Source organism: Monopterus albus, unplaced genomic scaffold, assembly GCF_001952655.1.
Source record: "Monopterus albus unplaced genomic scaffold, M_albus_1.0 scaffold556.1, whole genome shotgun sequence".
NCBI classification, from domain to species: domain Eukaryota; kingdom Metazoa; phylum Chordata; class Actinopteri; order Synbranchiformes; family Synbranchidae; genus Monopterus; species Monopterus albus.
The window spans coordinates 22,671-41,648 of NW_018128436.1; the positions used below are offsets into that span (position 1 = coordinate 22,671).

The following is an 18,978-nucleotide window of genomic DNA, read 5'->3' on the forward strand; positions in this document are numbered from 1 at the left end:
GGAGATTTTTCAGTGCTGTTAGCCCAATGTAATAGTGTGGGATGCCTTTTGTTTCAACTGGTGATTATTGCATAATCTGTAAGTAATTTTTCTGATGAATCTTTTGGTTTACAAAATGTCAAAAATAACAAAGTCGTCCACTCACACCCTCACAGAGCCCAAGGTGACTTTTGTGATCTTCATTTTTTTTCTGGGAAAAAAGTCCAAAACCCACAGATTTTAACTTTATGACAAAGGGAAGCAGCAGACTTGAGTAGCTGGAACCTGAGAATGCCAGCTGTGTTCAGGAATTATACTGACACTCATTCATTATTGAAACAGTAGCTGATGATCAACTAATCCATAAACCAGCTGAGCATTGCAGCTCTGACATACCGGTTAACATAAATAATTGATTATTAGTTTGGGTTGTAAAATATCTTAAAAAAGGGAAACTAAACTTGGCCACCATGGTATTGCACCATGTGACCTCATGACGTGGCTTGTTTTGTCTGACCAACAGTCAAAAACCTAAAAATACTCAGTTTACTACGATATAAGACCAAGAAAAGCATTTATGAACAGCTTCTAAAGCAGCTTGGTTTGTTTTGGTACGATATATGAATGAATGTAAAAGAAAACATGAGTAACCATGGGTAAAAGACGTTTGAGAGTCCTGGTATACAGTACGTTTTCGTATTGCTATTTTATGTTCTCTTTCACTGCTTGATGAAATGTGAAGGATGCTCTGCCGCAATATCTCAAGCTGTTCTCACTGTTCTACTACGTTAATTTTGCTTGAATCGTCTTGCATCAGCCATCACAGCTGGTTGTAGAGTTGGACGACTGATCTGAGGGTCATGTTGTCAGGTGTGGTGCTCACACCTGGGTCTCCCTTCCCTCTGGTTACACCTGGGTTGTTGGTCAGGTCTTTTCCATCCTCTCTACCTACAACCAGCTGTGTGGACTTGGCAGAGTTCCAGCTCCACTCACTTCTGTGTTTATTTCCTGTCCTCAGCCGACCGATGGGAAAACGTCATCCAAAGCACAGATGAAAGACCAGGATCAAATGTCTGTGTGTGTGTGTGTGTGTGTGTGTGTGTGTGTGTGTGTGTGAGAAATCCGCAAATGGTTTCTATTTTTAGCTGCAGTCAACTGAGCAGGAGTGAAACATCTGTTCTCACTGAGTCACTTCTCTCACCTACTATTATGTCAGTGTGTCAAATACAGTGTGTGTGAATATTAAAGTGTACCCAGGCGTGACTGTTGACTCCTGTTGAAAGTGACCTCCCAGGCTTTTGCATGGCTCATGTCCCACCCCCCACTCCCTGAGATCCATCTGACTCTTTTGGAAGCACTTGATGATACATTAGTCTGTGATGTGTTTACTGGCCTCTGAGTGCTGGAGAGCTGGGCACCATAAGTCACATGATGGGCAAACGCTCACTAATATGAAACTACATCATTGTCTCTTGTCAGTTCAGTCAGCAGCATCATGTGACCTAGGGATCCAATATCTGGATCCGGTTTGGCTCTGGTTTCTAGTTTGGTAAATTCCTGGATTTTTAAGCTTTGCAAGACTTTTATTCTCATTCTCTGTTAGACTCTGTTGCCTCTCAGGCAATGTCCACATCACAGGTCTCAGTGCTCATTTCTCATGTTTCAGTCAGATTAGTTACATGACAACAGGCCATATGTGCAGAGGAGGAGATGTTAAAACAACCACGTAGATTGTGATCATGTTCTAGAACAAAGGCTTTCTGCTTCATCAGGGACATACATTCCTCCGTCTGTTTACGTCCCTTGTGCAGCCCAAAACTTGCCTGTGAAGTAAACTGGATGCTTGTTTTGTGCACCATATGTGCATACTGTTTATTCCCAGTTCATGTTAAGCGCTTACACGCAATGTTTTATTTTTTGACTGTTTTATGTTGTTCATCCAAAAACAACAATCTTGTTCTTCTTCTTCTTTCTGGTTGGATGTTTCCATCATGTTTTCTAATGCATGTGTGGAATGTGTCCACGTCACTGACTGTGTATAAAAACTGGACAAACCCACTGTGATGTCACCCAACAGTTTTCTGATGAGCAGTTTTGAAGCTCAAGGCTGGTTGTCGCCATATTGGCAACGCTTCAGTCCGCCTGCTAGGTCTAATCTAAAAATGGGCAAAGAGGTGGAGTGTGAGTGGAGCTCTCCAGACAGCTAGCGGCCAGCCACCTGTAGCGGGACCCTCCCGCCTGTCACTCAAAGTGGCCACATCTTTAATTATGTGTAACTTTTAGTCCCAATATAATCTAAACTGGTGAGTTATAAAAAAAAAAAATTAAAAAAAATCAACCCGTACATTTGTCATGAAATGGAAATTAGCTATAGAGCCCAAAACTGTTTTTTTGTAACAAGCTGTAAACATGTGTATTCAACTGTAAAACTGGGCATTTTGACAGGGGAGTCTATGGGGACTGACCCCCTTTTGGAGCCAGTCTCTAGTGGCCATTTGAGGAACTGCAGGTTTTGTCACTGCGGCACTGGCTTCACTTTTCAGCCTCGGAGGTTGCCACTTGGTCTACGTACACATACCCTCGATTGCCATATGAATAGAATGTGTCCGCGTCTGTCTGAGGACAGAACTTCCATCCCAAGTTGATGGAAGGTGGTCATAGTATTTACCTCTGTCGTTCTTATTAAAGAAACAGTGACCTTCCAACTTGGTTTTTTAAAACACAGACAGCTGAAAACTGACAACGCCACTCACCATCCAGTCCTTTCTCTTGTAGGTGCCGCCCATGGACCCAATGGCGATGAAGCGCTCTCAGCTTTACGGTATGAGCAACAACCCATACTCCCAGCAGCAGCAGGGGGCGCCCTACCCCAGCCAGTCCTACGGCTCCCCCCCCCCCCCTAGATACCCTCTGGCAGAGGGCAGATGGGGATGGGAGGGATGCAGTACCCTCAGCAACAGGTAGGAGACGCTCTGCCCAGCATAACAGAAAACAGATGAATTTCAAACAGTAAAATGTAAAAACAAAGTGTTTCTGAACTCGTATGTCTTTCTAAGTTAGGGGTTTTAATCTCTTGATGCTCTGTAATCTTTGCACTTTCTCTACCATCCGTAATCATTATAGTGTTACAGGAATTGTTTTTCCAGTCATAGCTTCAGTTCTCAGGTCAGACTTGGGTCTTTCAGAGTTATGAGCAGGTTTCAAGTCTCAGTTTCAGGCCTGTGCAGGTCTCTGCTCCCCTTCTGCATACAAATACAACTGAACGTGTGTCAAGGAATACTGATGAGCCAGCAGTCAAAGGCGGACGCTTATTGTTGAGTTGTACTATAGTGTCCTCTCTCATTACAGCTGCCGTTTGGAAGTTGTTGTGTGGCAGTTTGTGTTTTCATTGCTGAAAAGCTGAAGCTGGGATGAGTTTGAGCTGGTTGTCTCTTCATGGAGCTGATTCATCTGCAGCATCACCGCTCAGAGGACGACACAGCGATTGGTGCTGGCAGACCACATGGCTGCTGCAGAGTGGGCCAGGCTGGGCCGGGCTGGGCTGGGCTATTCTCGGTGCAGACCGAGCTCTGGCTATTTTTAGATCCCAGACTGCTGGTCTGAAGCTGCTGCTCAGAGCAGTCAGCCTGCTCCAGGTTTTTCATGTTTACTGATGGCTCGTGCTCTGGTACGACTCATCCCAGGACAGAAAGCTGCTTTTCTGTAGCAGCTGGAAACAGAACACAGGCAGTTTAAAACCAGAGTAAAGAAAGTTTCAGTGGTGTCAAATTGTCAAGGTAGAGGGAATTCAAAGTAAAACATCTGTAGAAACCTATCAAACCAGTGGTGCAGCACAGTCGCTTCTCTCTGTTCATCTGTTTGTACCACACGGTCATGATGTTGCCAAAGTTCAGCGGTCACAGGTGGACACTCGAGTTAGTCTCAAAAGACGACACTGTAAATATAAATCAACACATGGTAAACATAAGAGTCGGATTAACGTAGAAAGGCAGGATATAAAAAATTTGCTGCAACATGTTCACTGGTACAGATGCTATTTGTAATATCAGCCACAGCTGCAGCGATTAATCAATTGACAGAAAATTAGTCGGCAACTATTCTGATAATTGATTGTTTTACAGGTAAAAAATGTCAAACATGATCTGGTTCCAGCTTCTTAGATGTGACAGCTTCTGTTTTTCTTTGTCTGTCTGAGGCTTTTGGGTGAGACAGAGTAAACAAACTACAAACATCACTGTGCAGGAAAATTCAGATCTTATTAACATTTCATAGACCATACAGTTAATGGAGAAAATAACTGGTAGTCGACTCCATAATGAAATGAACAGACATTAGTTGCAGCCCTAATATCACTACACACTACGCAGCCACACAAGCTGATATGAAGCTCTGTGTATGTCCATCCTTTTAATATCTCTGCTTGTCTCGTCATCTTACAAAAAGGTTTATGGCCCTTGAAGAAGTAGCCGTATTTATTAGTGCTCTAACTGCTTGATTAAAGAAACGCTGACACACCTCTCTGGTTCTTTTACCCACTTAACTGAGGATTATACCTGTGTCACCCACCTGTAGTCTCCACTGCTCCCTGGATGCTAAACCCAGAGAAATGCCTTTTCTCTGGCATAGAAACATGAAGTAAAGTGAATATACTGCTCACTTCACTTGCTCCAGATCTGCCTTGATTTGGCATTCAGTTTTAGATTTGTGGGGTATAGCATTTTAAAAAATTAGACATGATAAAGGGACTGTTGCCATGTGGTGGGGCTCGGTTGCAACCATTTAAAGTCTCTTTTCTTGTTTCTCTTTTCTTTCAACCTTCTAGTCAAAGTACCGTAAAAAAGAAACATCTGTTTAAAAGCTTGAGGAAATCCTGAGTGTTACAACCTGCTTTGTGTTGATTTCAGGTGAACCCTGAGCAGGTGGTTTCCCACACATGATCTCCTGGCTCTGCTGTTGTCAGGTTGTAGATGTCTCAGATCACAGTTTCTCCCCCAGAGCTTTTCCTCTGATGCTGCCTCATAGATTCCTCCAGAGAAACACTGTCATCGCAGAGTAACAGTGACGCTGTTACATCATTCCAGGTTGACAGATGTATATTTTTTGTTCAGCCCGAGGGTACTGCTGTCACAGTTGTTGTTTGTGCTCAGATGAAGACAGCCAGAGAAGCAGAGAGGAAGTGTAATGACATTTATCTGAGCGAGGTCCCAGGTGGCCCCGGGACTCTTCCTTTATTAACTCACTGATTCCAGATGAAATTGGATGTGAACCAGTCAGCTTCCCTCTCTGTGCTGCTTAGATTGATTCTGGTTCAGGAGGTTTCCTGTCCACAGCCCACTGTCCGACTGCTTCAAAACAGTTTTTTAACTCTGTAACTGTTTTATTCCTTTACAGTCATCTAGTTATCTGTTTAAGCTCTTTAAAGGTCCCACATAATTCAAACTAACTGAAAAGAAAAGAGCAAAATATTTCTTACTTTGTGCAGTAACAACAACACAAGGTTTTATAGTTATGAGCCTCTATCAAGTGGCTGAGGTGCATAAATGTACAGTAAAAATACCAGTTCAACCAGCAGAGAGAGATTAGTCTCCACTGAGGTGAAATACTGTAAATTAAAATGTAAGTTACATTTCTCTGTGTGTAAATAAACAGCATCAGGTGTTGATTTAATGCTGTGACCATTTTGGACAAATGGGCAGGACAAACCAACTGAAACAGCTTTTTGTGTAGCACAGTGCAGGTGAACAGCAGCACAGCTTGCAGCCTCCTCAGTGATCACACAGGTGAAGCAGCGCCTCTGTGAAACAGACTGAACTTCATCACCTTCATGAAGGAGGGTTTACTGCAGGACTGGTGGATCAGACTGACTTAGTCTGAGGCAGAGGTTCCACTGACCTTAAGATGCAGTTTACTAGAGCAGAGTTGCCCAAACACATGAAAAGTGTTTCCTCTACTTCCTGTGATCACACCAACACCAAACGTTTGGAAAATGAACTGACGCGTCCTGTGACACTGAGCTAGTCGTGGCTTAGTTTCCTTAATGTATTTGCAGCCGCAACAGAGCACTGGTTGTGACCATCCTCAGACACCAAGACCAAACGTTTGGAAAATGAACTGACGCTCAGAACAACTGTGGCTGAGTCCAAATGTTCAGACAAGTCCAGTGCCTTCAGACTGTGCAAGCACCGGTCCAAACCAAAAGTGTTCAGTTGCAAGTGATGAAAAAGAAAATCATCCCGTTCTCCCTGTTAATCCACTGGGGCCCGGGTTGTTCTTTCCGTCGATGTTACCACACTCAGTCTCTGGCTGCTGACACCTGCTTACATCACCACACTGGTGTTACGCCCGCATTGCTGAGGCTCTCAGGGCATGCAGGAGCTGCTCTTGAGCAAGGCACTTAATCCTCCTCTCCTCCACTTCTCACAGATTACAGCGAGGTTGCGTCTTATTGCACGTTGTGTCTGTTTTTATTCCATAGGGGAGTGTGTGCTTTTAGAGCAAGGATGATGAGGAGAGGGAGACACGGGTTGCGGTTTGTATCAGGGTCAGATCAGTGCTGCTGGAAGAGTCAGGCTGCGCTGCCAGGGCTCTAGAGCTTCTGGAACCGGTTTGCTTGTTGTTCTTAGAGTTTGAATAAAGATTAGTGAAACTTCTTCTAATTAATATTTACAGAAGCCCCTTTACTCATGCACCTCATTATGTTTTGACTGTCAAGGCAGACGTTATCACCTGTTATCACCTTGTGTGCACAAGGAATAGCAGGCCTGTGACACTTTAATCCCTCGTTTAGTGTTTATCATCAGTATTAACATGTCCAGACTACAGCTGTTTATGAACACATAGTTTTCAGTTCTGTAGAAACAGACTGAATACAGGTTAAAAAGATAATGAAGGATAAAACAGTAAAACACTGTATGGCTTCATAGGAGAAGTTACAAATACTTTAAACTGTACTAGTAAAAAGTACTTGGATCTGCTCACAGCTACATTAAAACCTATCAGCCATTTGTTCCATGTTTATATAGGCTGATTATAAACCTTAAAGGAAGAGTCAGAGCAGGAAGTTATCAGTAAGTCAGGACAGACTGTGCATTACCTTCTTCTTTGATTTGGTTGTTTATGTACTTGGCACAGTGCACATTACTCATCACTGACGTAAAGCAGTGCTCGGTGTGGATGTGCTCTGCTTAGCTCACATGTGGTCCCATCCGTCAGTGCACGTCTGTGGACTGTCTTTAGACTAGTCTGTAAAAAATATTCACCTTGATGGGACAGAAGTTGGGAAAATGGCAAAAAAGAAGTACCATGCAATAAAATAGCCACTTTGAGAAATGCCACTGATACTGGCACCACATGTGTGTCTGTGGACTCTCCAGACCCAGTCAGAGCAGCTGGTCTGGGTTTGCAGCTCTGTGATGTTACAGTCATCAGGGACTGATGGTTTTGGTTTCTGTCTCCTCAGATGGGCTCTCAGTACGCTCAGCAGCAGCAGAACATGGGTGGCTACTGTCAGCCGGGTCAGCCGGCATACTTCAGCCCAGCACAGCAGCAGCCCGCTGCCCCCAGCCAGCCGCCGTACATGCAGCCCCACCCACTGCCGCAGCAGGTACAACTGGCATGACAAAACCGCAGAAACAGTGCTCTCACTCAGTGTCTCTGTTCTTTTAATCCACTTTACTGTGCTATGAATTAAACCCAATACTTCCTGCACATTTCACAATAAAAGCCAGGAAAAGGAAGCTGCCCCCTGAAGTACATGTAGGCTTTTACTGTGAAAGAATCAGAGCAAGTGATGAGTTAGCAGAACTACAGATGTGATGCTGGTCTTTATCTTCTGTGGCTGGGTGGTGCTGTGGTTCTCAGCAGAGTCAGGTCCCGAGTTCAAAGGACTGAAGAGGGCAACTGACCTTTGGTTGACCTCTGTGAGGCTGTTTCCTGTCTGAGACCACCAAGCAGCTTTAAACCTCTCCATCCTCTCACAGTCAGTTCACTGCAGACAGACAAGCACTGCAACTTGAGCTGCTGAAAACACAGTGGCTCAGTCTAATATAATCAGTACACAGGTGAAATTATCAGGTTGTGTGTCTGAGGTCCTGAAAAACAGGAACATAGAAGAAAGTCCAGACACAGTAGCACAAAGCAGGATTTCCCCTGAGCAGCTTCCAATCAGACAGCTTTAATTAACTCTGAGACGTCGGAGAGAAGCTGCTCCTGATGGAGGTTCTGTGTCTCCACTACTGATCAGCGGGCCAAGCGGCAGTTTTCTGCAGTTATTCAGGATCGAAATCTGTGGAGTACTGCAGTGTTTTGTTTTGTTTTTTTTTTTGTTTTGCTTGAAAAGAAAATTCATTTAGCTAATGATTATTTTCTTAGCAAAAGAAAAAACAAAATGCATTAAAGTAACCAAGATAATCTTGAACAAGGTGAAAGAAATCACTTCATAGGAATTTAAAATTCTGAATTTTTTATTTGACTGACATTTCAAGACACTCAAAGTGCGAACATTTGTTGGAACTTTTCCATTTATACGTTCTTTTCAGAATCTGCGAAAAATCTGCAGAGGTGTCGTCGGAATTCTGTGGCCACAGATTCCGTCTGGGCCTGCTGATCAGAAACTACTCACAATAAAAGCTAAAACAAGGACCATTTAGTTGCTCCTCCAGAGCTTGTGATGTTATCACACAGATGTAGTTTGCGTTAGGTTCCAAATGTGTATTTCTAAACTTTCCATGACGTTAAGCACCTCTGCAACTCAACATGTATTTGTTGATAAGGATATTGTGATATGGTTGAAAGCTCCAGAACACCCACTGAACGGACATTGATGTAAGATGTGGTCCAATGAGAATATATAAAAAAGATCTGATAGTTGTGAGCTCTGAGTATTTTATGTCTTTGTCTGTTTGAATGCAGGAGGTGCCACAGGAGGCGTACGGAGGCCGTGGACAGTCTGCCGCTATGACTCCTGGGAAACCAAACCACGAGGAGATGCGTCTGAGCCAACAGGAGAGACCGTCTAGCCTGCCGGTGAGTCTGGGTACAGTGTCTGCACAGCTCAGAGCAAAGAGGAGGGACTCTGAGCGCTGACGTCAGGGGCAGTCAGGTATTTTACTGAAGGTCAGAGCTCCATCAGTGTGTTTGGAAATGGAGAACACAGATATAAGAATAGAACTGTGCAACTCATGCACAAGGAAGTCAGCACTGCTGTTGCGGCTGGGTACACTGAACTTTAATACGATTAGCTAAAATGTCAACCATCCCCACTGAAGTCTGCGACTGGCTGCTTGAAAACAGTTGTGGTCAAAGTCAGGCTGTGTGTGTTGAATTGTTGCTCATGTTAAATGTGTTCACTGACTTTACTGAGCAACAGTAGCTGCAGATAAATGCACGAGGACTTCTTTTTCATTCTGAAGTCTTACTGTAAGATCAGTGCAGATATTTAAAAGTAGTAGTTCTTTAGTTCTTTCTTCTTTGAAATCCCTCACAGGATGACGTTCATCTGGTCAGACACTTACCAGACTTTATTTACAGACCTGTCTGATTCAGAAAGAGCCTTAAAAGTGGCCATGGGTTCTGAGGCTTGCCTTCGCCTCGTGGTTCTGACAAACCAACAAACCCTAAAGCCTGAAAACCACCAGACGAGCAGCTGTTTGTTGTGTCAGACTCAGTGGTCGTGATTCAGCCTCTGACTATGTGACAGGCTGAGCATGTTGCAGACCTCCCTGCTGTCAGCACTCCGATTGTTTGACAGCTCATCTTTGATGACGATAATGATGGCGTCCTGTTTTCTCTGAGGCTGCACCTCCCAGGTATCACACTCTGAGCGCCTGACACTTCCTGCTGGCTTGGCCCACGCAGAGATGCACAACTGGAAAAATGACGTGCCCTCGTGATCTGTCATTTACATCTAAGCAGTGATGGAAGTTTTCAAAACCTTTACTTAAAGCTACTGGTTTGCAGTATGTGGACGTTTCATTATGTTCCTTCAGGATCCGTTCTAAAGCTGCTTGAACTGAATCACCATCAGCTCTGACCATGGATGCTTCTCTTCCTCTCTTTTTATCTGCACACTGCTCTTTCTCTCTCTGCTTCTTTAGTTTTTCTTCCTCCACCTCTCTGTCGAAACTGGCTGCTGCTTCCTTCAACCTTCTTCCATCTTTTTACATTCACGACTCATTCTCCTTCCATCTCCTCTCTTTCTTATTCCTCTCTCGTTCCTGCCTCTCTCTGCTTTCTTGCTGTCCTCGCTTTCTCTTTCGGAGCCTCCTTTTTGAAGTCAGGGTGCTGATGCAGTTGCCATGGTGACAGGCGGAGAGGAGACGGGCTCCGTCGCAGGAAGAGAAAATAAAAAAATCTGCAGAAATCAGCTGCACCTGAAGGCGTCACAGTTTGACCTAGCATTGAAACAGGACTACTGCTTGTAAACACACAAATGGTGCATTTCAATGTTCAAGTTACTGAAATAACATCATATTAAAAAGAACTTTATTTATACAGCACTTCTCACAACAAAGCTATAAAGCGCTTCTCGTGGTTGGACCAGAGTTAAAACATTTCAGCACTGCAGTGAGGCAAACACAACCAGTTAGAAATACTCCAACAATGAAATGGATAAAAACACACAGCTGCCAGTCAACTTTGAAAACATGACAAGAAAGGAGGAGAAGAAGAGAGGGGAGGAGGAGAACGACAGCAGGAGGTAAGGGAAGAGAGTACAAGATAGGAGGAGAAAAGGAGGTGAAATGAGGATGAGGAGATGTATATCAGAAGGTGAGGAAGAGGAGGAGGTAATGAAAGAAAAGAAGAAGAGGAGGAGTAGGTGAAGAAGGAGCAGGTCGAGCAAGGCTGCAGAGAAACACTCGCTCTCTCTCTCTGCAGCTCTCTTATAATTAGACCGTGTGATGCAGCAGCTGATTGGCTGAACTGTTGGCAAGGGGAGGAGGGAGCAAGCATACTGAGCTGTGATTGGCTGGCCAGAGGGGCGAAGATTCCAGTGCAGTCTCTCTTTTCCACCTCCCTTCCTCCTATCCTTCTTTCCCTTTTTCTTCCTCCTTGTCTTCTCCCCCACCCCCTTTCTCATTCTTTGCTTCTTTCTCATCCACCTGTTTGACTATTTTTCCTCATCCTCATTCTTTTCTCTTTTTCATTTCTCCTCCTTCGTGTCCTTTCCTGGTTTCTTCTCTTCTTTCCTTTTTTCTCCATCTTCTTTATCTCCCCCATTTCTTCTTCTTTTGTTTTTTCCTCCTCTCTTCTCATCCATCTCATCTTATGTCAGTTTCTTCCCCCTCTTGTTCTTTTCCTTCCTCTTTCCATCCTTCTCTCTCTCCCTTTATCCTTGTGAATGTAGAGCCTTCACAGATGAAGTCAGGTTCAATGTTGTAATGTCCTTGAGCAAGGCACTGTTAGAGGAGGGATCCAGCATCAGTCTGACTCTACTGAGCTGAGTAGAGTCTGCTGTAGTCCGTGTTTCTGAAGTGTTTGATTCAGTGAGCTGCTCTTCAAGTGAAGTGTCCGCACACACACACACACACACACACACACACACACCTACCTCTCTTCTTCTTTTTCATCTGTTTTCACTCAGTGTCACCAGAGCTGCCAGTTAATAACCACTACACTTCATTGCAATAATAACATGTAGTGAAAACATTTCAGTTGCTTAATTAAGGCTTAGACAGTCACAGAGCAGCACAGATGACGTAAGAGAAATAAAAATAATTCAGGTCAGGTTAGAAGATAAAAGTTATAAAGGTCATTTCACAGTCTGCTCATCAGTGTCATTCAACAGGAAATCAAAAGACTGTGCAGCAGAAAGTGAAGGACGCCACTCGTCTCCCAATTACACTCTGATTGCTCCCCCATGTTTAATTGGATTTGGGGGGGGTGTCAGGAGGAGTGATGGTGGCTGAGGACATGACGTTTGCGTTGCTCGGTGTGAGCTGAGGGGGGTTCAGTCTGTGCAGAGGAAACAAAGAGAAGTCTGTTCTTTTGCTCATCCTCCTTCACTCTGCAGAAAACTGAATGAGTGGTGAGGCTGGAAAACCCGATTCATCGTATTAGAGACTGTGAGGCTCTAATGAAACACGATAATTATAACCATAAATCACAGGAGCTGCAGGACAGTTTGGGGAAAAAGTTGAAACTGGTGCTGAGACCAAACCCAGCTGGACAAAGCAGTTTTTTCTTTCATTTGTCTTTTTGAGGTCTGACTGCATTAAATACTCAGTGTCTTTCACCTCAGCCTTTATTTTGAAACTGGATAATACTCATAGCAGGAAGACAACAGCAGGCCCACACAGCCAAATCTACATGAGGTCTTCTTTAGTTTTTTACTGTTGGTTTTCTGTCATGCATGTACCAGCACAGGGGGAGGACAAGCACAGACGTTTCAGCTCTGCCTTCTTCACTGTGCAACAGTCCTTCATAAGTTCAACTTGTCGCTGACACTTGTGCCAAACGCTGTTAAGTTTGTCAACAAAAAGTTCATTGAAAACTTTTCTTTGACATATTTTCCATGACAAAAACCTAACTCAAACAGAATTAAAAAGCAGCATTTCAAAGCAAGATATGACAAATGTATACAGTTTTTCTGTCAATGAATAAAAACAAAATGATAATAGTAGTAAAACATTTAGTAACAGATTGTTGCTGTTGAAAACTGGGCACAAAGACACAAGAAACAGAGACAAAGGAGGAAACATTTAGCATTAGTGTCTTCTGCTGTATGTTGGCAGTCAAACATCTGAGTCCTCCTCCAGATTATAGCTAAAGAACTAAACCTGCAATGCAACTTATCAAACTAAAGTCAGTGAACAGGAGCACGAGAGAATCCAGCTTCAGCCACTCGCTGCTCGGCAGAGCAGAGGGACATGGACACTGTGTGTTTACAAATGGCCTACGGAGGTCTACGGCACAGCCTGGTGAGCGGACCAGGGTCTGGACCCACATTACAGTGAGGACACCACATTCACTGGTGCTGCTGGTCTCTGGACAGGGTTTGTGCACAGTAACACAAGCATACAGAATCACTGGCCTCAGACTTTAAAACCTTTGTGTCTCTGTGAGCTGCTGCTGTGTTTCTGTGAATCACCCTGTGGATGTTGACCGCTCTTTGAGTTTCAGTCTGACGCAGTCAGAATCAGAGCAGAGTTTCCACTGGGTTCTGTTGGTTTTGGTTGGATTGTTGATGTCCTCCAGCTGACATGTTTCCACCTTGTCAGCTCATTTAGGAGCCGCTGAATGAGGTGTTCAGTGATCGTGGCGATGTTGACGTCTTGCACTGAGCAGCAGCTGTGCATCTCATTACTGATCAGAAACCCACTGAAAATAAAAATGACCGGCACCACATCAAACTAAACTAAACTCTTTGACTTCAGGGCTGCAGTTCTTGATTATTCTGCTGATTATTTTCACTATTAATCTTTCATCTTATAAAGGTTTTTGCATTCACAACTTTCTTCCCATGGTGATGTCTTCATTTTACTCATTTTGTCCAAAAGCTAAATATATTTCATCTGCTGTTACATATGACAAAGAAAAGCAGTGTCCCCGCGACTGAGCAGCTAGAGCTATAGACCAATCTGCATTTTTACTTTGCTGAAACAATGAGTCAATTATCAGTATAGTTGCCTTTTTAATTTTCTGTTGGTCAAATTAATTGACTGGTTGTTGCAGCTAATTTGAATTTAAAACGTCATTCTGTAACCCAGTAAATATGAAATAGAACCATTATTGCAATTTTTTATTTGTTTTACTCCATAAGAACCAGGTCTGAAACTTTGGTTTCTGATTGACCCAGAGCAGTGTCCTCTGCTGCACTTTGAAGCACTTTCCTTGTCAACATCTTTAGTTCTCTGATCTGTCCAATGCTAAGTCTGAGTGATGCATTCAGCTAGGACATGATCAATACAGTGGTTTGTGTGTTATTAGTTAAAATAGATTTGTTCATAATGCCCCTTAAAGATCTGATCATATTTAGGAAATATTTAAAATCCTTCCGGGGTCTGTGATCCCTTCTTGCTGCTGTATGTTGTCTGACCGTCTTGACCACCGTCTCCGCTCTGTCTTCCAGGATTTATCCGGCTCCATCGATGATTTGCCCATGGGCACCGAGGCGGCGGTGAGTTCGGGGGCGTCGGTCTCCGGCAGCATTCAGGGCGACCAGGGGACCCCGGCCCGTTCTCCTTTCTCCCCACATGTCTCACCTCGACTCCCCCCGCCAGTTCGCAGCGGACCTTCCCCCTCCCCCTCACCATCTCCTGCTGGGTCCAGCAGCCAGTCACGGTCTGGACCACTGTCCCCCACCACCAGTGGACCAGGTAGGACGGCGATAATGTGACTTGTTGTCTGTCCAGATTCCTGGAGCTTGTTATCAACAGTTGAAACTAGTCTACAGTGTTTTCACACCTGCATCTCACAAGGCTCACAGACATGGGGTGCTCAGGTGTGAGGTCTGCAGTCGGACCCTCTTGCTAAATGTGCACAGTTGGATCCAACAGGGTTTACTGACACCCTCTTTCTGTTTCAGGGCCTCAGCTGACCCCTCAGGTTCCTGGTCCTGGATCAGATGGTGGTCCTCATGCCTCCCAGTCTGCCATGGCGCAGGACAGAGGTAACACCTGTTATGTGTGTGTGTTTTCCAAAGACTCATTACTACAGTGTTGTTGACTGAATGTTCATTTGCTCTCTGTTACTTTTTACTGTATCTCTGATGAAGAAACTAGAGGTGTCTTGGTGCAGCTCAGCCTCCAAAATGCAGCATGTAAAGTCACTCAGGAACAAGTTCACTGTGCTGAATGAGCATGGGCAGACTTAGTTTTCACATCCATTTACTGAAGGCAGAACTGTGCTCTGTGCTCCCTTAAACCTCAGTTTTAAGGGTAACTTTGTTGATATTTTATATTTTGAGTGTTAGCAAATCACATAAAAAAACAAAACCCTCACTGAATGTCTCCCGTTAAGAAGTGACACCACACTGCTGCACTGGCTGACATTTTCCCTCATCACTATGAACACACACTGGAGTTTGTTTTGACTCACACCCACACCACACATCGTCCTACCGCCACTAATACTCACTAGAGACCTAATATGGTTTCCGCCCCTGAAAATAGTCCTCGACCAATGCACTAGTTTCTCCAGTTTGACTAACAGTGAGCAGCTTTTTCAAGAAATTACTGAAGTTTTTTAATGAATTAATAAATATTTTGAGGTGTTTTTAAAGATTTTGCATCATCAATAGGAACCAACAGGTTTTTAGTTGAGTTTTTTAGAGACAAACTAACACACTGTTGGTTTGGGTCTACACATGGGATTTGTTGACTATAATAAGAATATTGATCACCAGCCTCTTCATGTGATCCCAGACTGATAACATGATGCTGAGATCAGGGCTCAGTGGGGCCAGACCCTCTGCTGCAGGACTCCTGGTTCTCCTGGTCTTTATGACTCTGGTACATGTCGGGGCTCAGTGTCAGGCTGCAGGATGAATTTGGAACCGATCAGAATCTTAAGCAGCTCAAGTGACCAGTAGTGTTACTCCAGATTTTGGGTTTTCTTGACTCCTCCACTTAAGTTTTCCTCTTGATCCCTCCATGTCTTACCTCCTTCTTTATCTGTGTCTTTCCCCAGGTTTCCCTCCCTCCATACAGCGTAGCACTCCGGGGCCTCAGTTTGGCCCCCAGCAGTCAGCACCACCCATGTCCCCTCACCAAGCAACGGGGGGGCCTGTGCATCATGGCTCCTACCAGCAGGGTAGCTCATTTGGCCAGTACGGGCCCCCAGGTGAGACCTGCTGTAACCTACAGGGAAAAGCATTTTTTTTTATAGAAGTAACAAAAGTGAAACTTAAAAATAGTTGTTACAAATTTTCTTCCCCTGTCCCCTCTAGGTAACTACCCTCGGCCCCCCAGCTATGGTGGGGTGCCCAGTGCCAACTACAGTGGCCCTGGCCCAGGCCCTGGCTTAGCTAACAGTCTGGGGTTGAATGCCAGCAGTCCCATGCATGGTCAGGGCCCCTCCACACCGGCAGGCCGTGGTCCCGGTGCTGGGGGACGCCCTTACCCCACTGGAGGCGGTGCCATGGGCCCCACCTCCCCCAGCATGCCACAGTCTGCTGGGCAGGGCATGGGACCTCCGGGGCCCAATGCCAGCCGCAAACCACCTGAGGCTGGCCCCAGCGCTGGACCAAGTGCCAGCTCCTCATCCACCATTGCGTCCGCTGCTCAGGGCAGGTGAGTTGTTACAAGGCCAGGTTACGTAGCATGGAGACTTCTGGAAAAGTCTGCAGAACCAAAAAAATCCAGGAACATACTCAAAACCTCCCTGTGAGGACTGAGTGTAAACAACTTCTGTTTACTATTAATCACTGTGGATCCTTAACATCCAACGAACCTATTGAGTGTTTTTTCTTCCTTATGAAACATTTGTTACCATTCAGCCTGGACTGAAAGAAAACCTCATCATCATTAGTTGATGACAGAGGTTTGAGGTTGATACCTTTGAAAATCAAACTGCTGGAAGTGGACTTGTTCCATCTCAACCTCCGCCATGCCTCCATCCTTCCAGGCCACCCTTCACTCGATCGCTCGTCTTCCAAAACCAGTCCTGGCCCGGGGGTCGACCTGCCCTGTCTCCCACCCTTCACCCTCCTCACCACCACCCTCCTCTTCCTCACCTTCCTCCTCACTACTCCCAGCAGAGCGCCAATGCTCAGCCCCACCCCACCCTGCAGACCCCCCCTGAGCATTATGGGTAGGTTTGGTGCCAGAGCCTGACAGAAACAGGAACACAGCCTATCATAACATTTCAACAAAGCCTGAAGTGAGACCAGATTAGATTAGAATCTCTAGTATTTAATGTTGTCTAAAATGCATTTGGAGAATTTTACTGGAACATTTCAGAAGTACCTTGGGTTTGAGGTCAGGGTGCAGAATGTTTTCATTACACCAGGGACAGGCAACAGAATTACACTCCTATCTTTCAGGTTAGTCTAAAACCTGAACTAAAGAGCAGAACAACTGTCAACCAGTCTCTTGTCTTTCTTTCATTCTGCTCTTGAGAAAGTCCTGATTATTAATAAGCATTACACATGATTGATCAGTTCTCACAATATAAAAACAATATCAGTGATTAATTAAAAGCTGATAGAGCTGTGTGATGAGTATGTGTCAGGCTCTGCTGCACACACAGCCTCTGGGATGTTGACTAACCAGACCACTTCCTGTCCTCTCACTGGTCCTGCTTGGCTTCAGAGAGGCTGCTGCTACATCTTCATCAGGAAAACAGTTGCTTAAGCTTGATGCTCTAAACATGTGCCTCTTGAGACACCACTCATCGTGAAATCTTATTTTTGTGACTGACACAAAGGAACGACTTGCTTATTGAGTGAAGAGCATCAACAGGACTGTGTCCATGTTCGTTCTGGAGAATATCCATCACTTTATACATTGAACAACACCTCATATCTGATCAAACCACATCATTTTTGCTGAAAGACATTTATCAGAAGTGACTAATCATAAATCAAGCTTCACAACACAAAATGAGGCAAAACTTTATGTAACCAAATCATAAAATGCAAGTAAACAAAAGGGTCCAGAGGACTCAGTGTTTTGGAACTGTCTAGCCAGCCACTGGCATGACACTGAGCTCTTTCCATCAGCCTGAGACCAGCTTGTCTTTCCTTCTTTGTCTCTGCCACTTTTCAGCTGTGTCTGTGTCTCCACTAACTCCATGGGTCCCCGAGACAAATGCTTTAGTCTTCATGTTTTTCTGCAGCCTAACCTTCTGCATGTGAGCTGCCACCTCACAGATTCAGTGACATCTCACGTTAATAATAATGTTAAAATCCTATTCTTTTGTGGTGTCCAGGCAGGGCAGCTACCCGGGTATGGCACCGATGGGAGGAATGGGCCCTGGAGGTCCTTACAGCCAGCAAGCAGGCAGCAACAATGGGAGGATGACGCCACAGGGTCCCCCCTACAACACCCCACCCTCAGGTCGGACCACAGATCCTTAAAACCTGTCAGAAATCAATTTGACTGAGGTAGAAATACTTATATTGGATATGTTTATCTTTCAGGCCCCATGATGATGTCAGCAGAAGGGATGGCCACTCACCCAGATGCCAAGCAAAGGAGTGAGCACAGCAAAGAGGGTGTTGCTCCTGCCACCGAACAAGCCAAACCCAAGGTGCGTCCTTTGGCCTTGTTAACCAGACACAGTGGCTGTTTGCGCTGCCAATCACTTGAGCTCCCACGCCGCTGTCTTTGCTGTTCTAGCATGCTCTAACCTTATGCATGTGTGCTGATTCTAATGCAAGAATGCATCTTAACAGCACTGATGTAGAGTTGTTGAATGGAAGTATAGAAATTTTGAGACTTGTTATTTTGATGGAGTGGGATTTCACTGTCCATTTTCATGCCATATGGAAGAACCCTGCAGTACTTTTTATATGATTAGAAATGTTCATGCATTCTTGTGAGGAATCAGACCAGAATCTGTCAGTCTGTCATAATGAGGTCTGGATGATGATCACATCAAGTCAAACCCTCTGTCTCTTCTTGGAGAATCCTCAGGCGTTCCCTGTCCTGATGGGACATATAGATCCAGTGGTAGGTTCTGGGTCTACAATGCACAGGGAGATAATATGGAGGCCTTTCAGTGGCTCTCTGCCAAACTCTTTGTAAATGTCTTCAAGGTTGAACAGTTTTCAAAAGAAACTAATTCCGCATTCCTGTAACCAGTCTCCTCCTTTTGGTCTTGACAGTAAGCAAAGATTTGAATGCTGACCGATAAGTTGAGAACTGAGCTTGAAGGTGGCATTGCACCATGCATACTGCTGCTACCATACAGCTGTTGATTTCACTTTGCATCCCACTGTCACTCACAAAGCTACTTGCTCCCAAACTGAATTCAACAGCGCAGTGTTTTATGGTCAGTGACATCACCCCATCGTGATGGTGGCCACGGGTCTACGAAGTCAGACCAGATTCAATGTAC

General features: G+C 44.7%; 1 protein-coding gene across 1 annotated transcript in view; it reads left to right on the forward strand.

Moving 5' to 3' along the window:
- The window catches only part of LOC109953154 (AT-rich interactive domain-containing protein 1B-like), a 40,591-nt gene that overhangs the window by 2,680 nt on the left and 18,933 nt on the right, over window positions 1-18,978 (forward strand). The window contains 11 exon segments of the mRNA XM_020588568.1: window positions 2,755-2,887; window positions 2,890-2,939; window positions 7,439-7,582; window positions 8,890-9,003; window positions 14,048-14,294; window positions 14,504-14,587; window positions 15,607-15,759; window positions 15,866-16,208; window positions 16,543-16,728; window positions 17,848-17,975; window positions 18,059-18,168. Coding sequence (XP_020444224.1) covers window positions 2,755-2,887; window positions 2,890-2,939; window positions 7,439-7,582; window positions 8,890-9,003; window positions 14,048-14,294; window positions 14,504-14,587; window positions 15,607-15,759; window positions 15,866-16,208; window positions 16,543-16,728; window positions 17,848-17,975; window positions 18,059-18,168 — 1,692 coding nt within the window.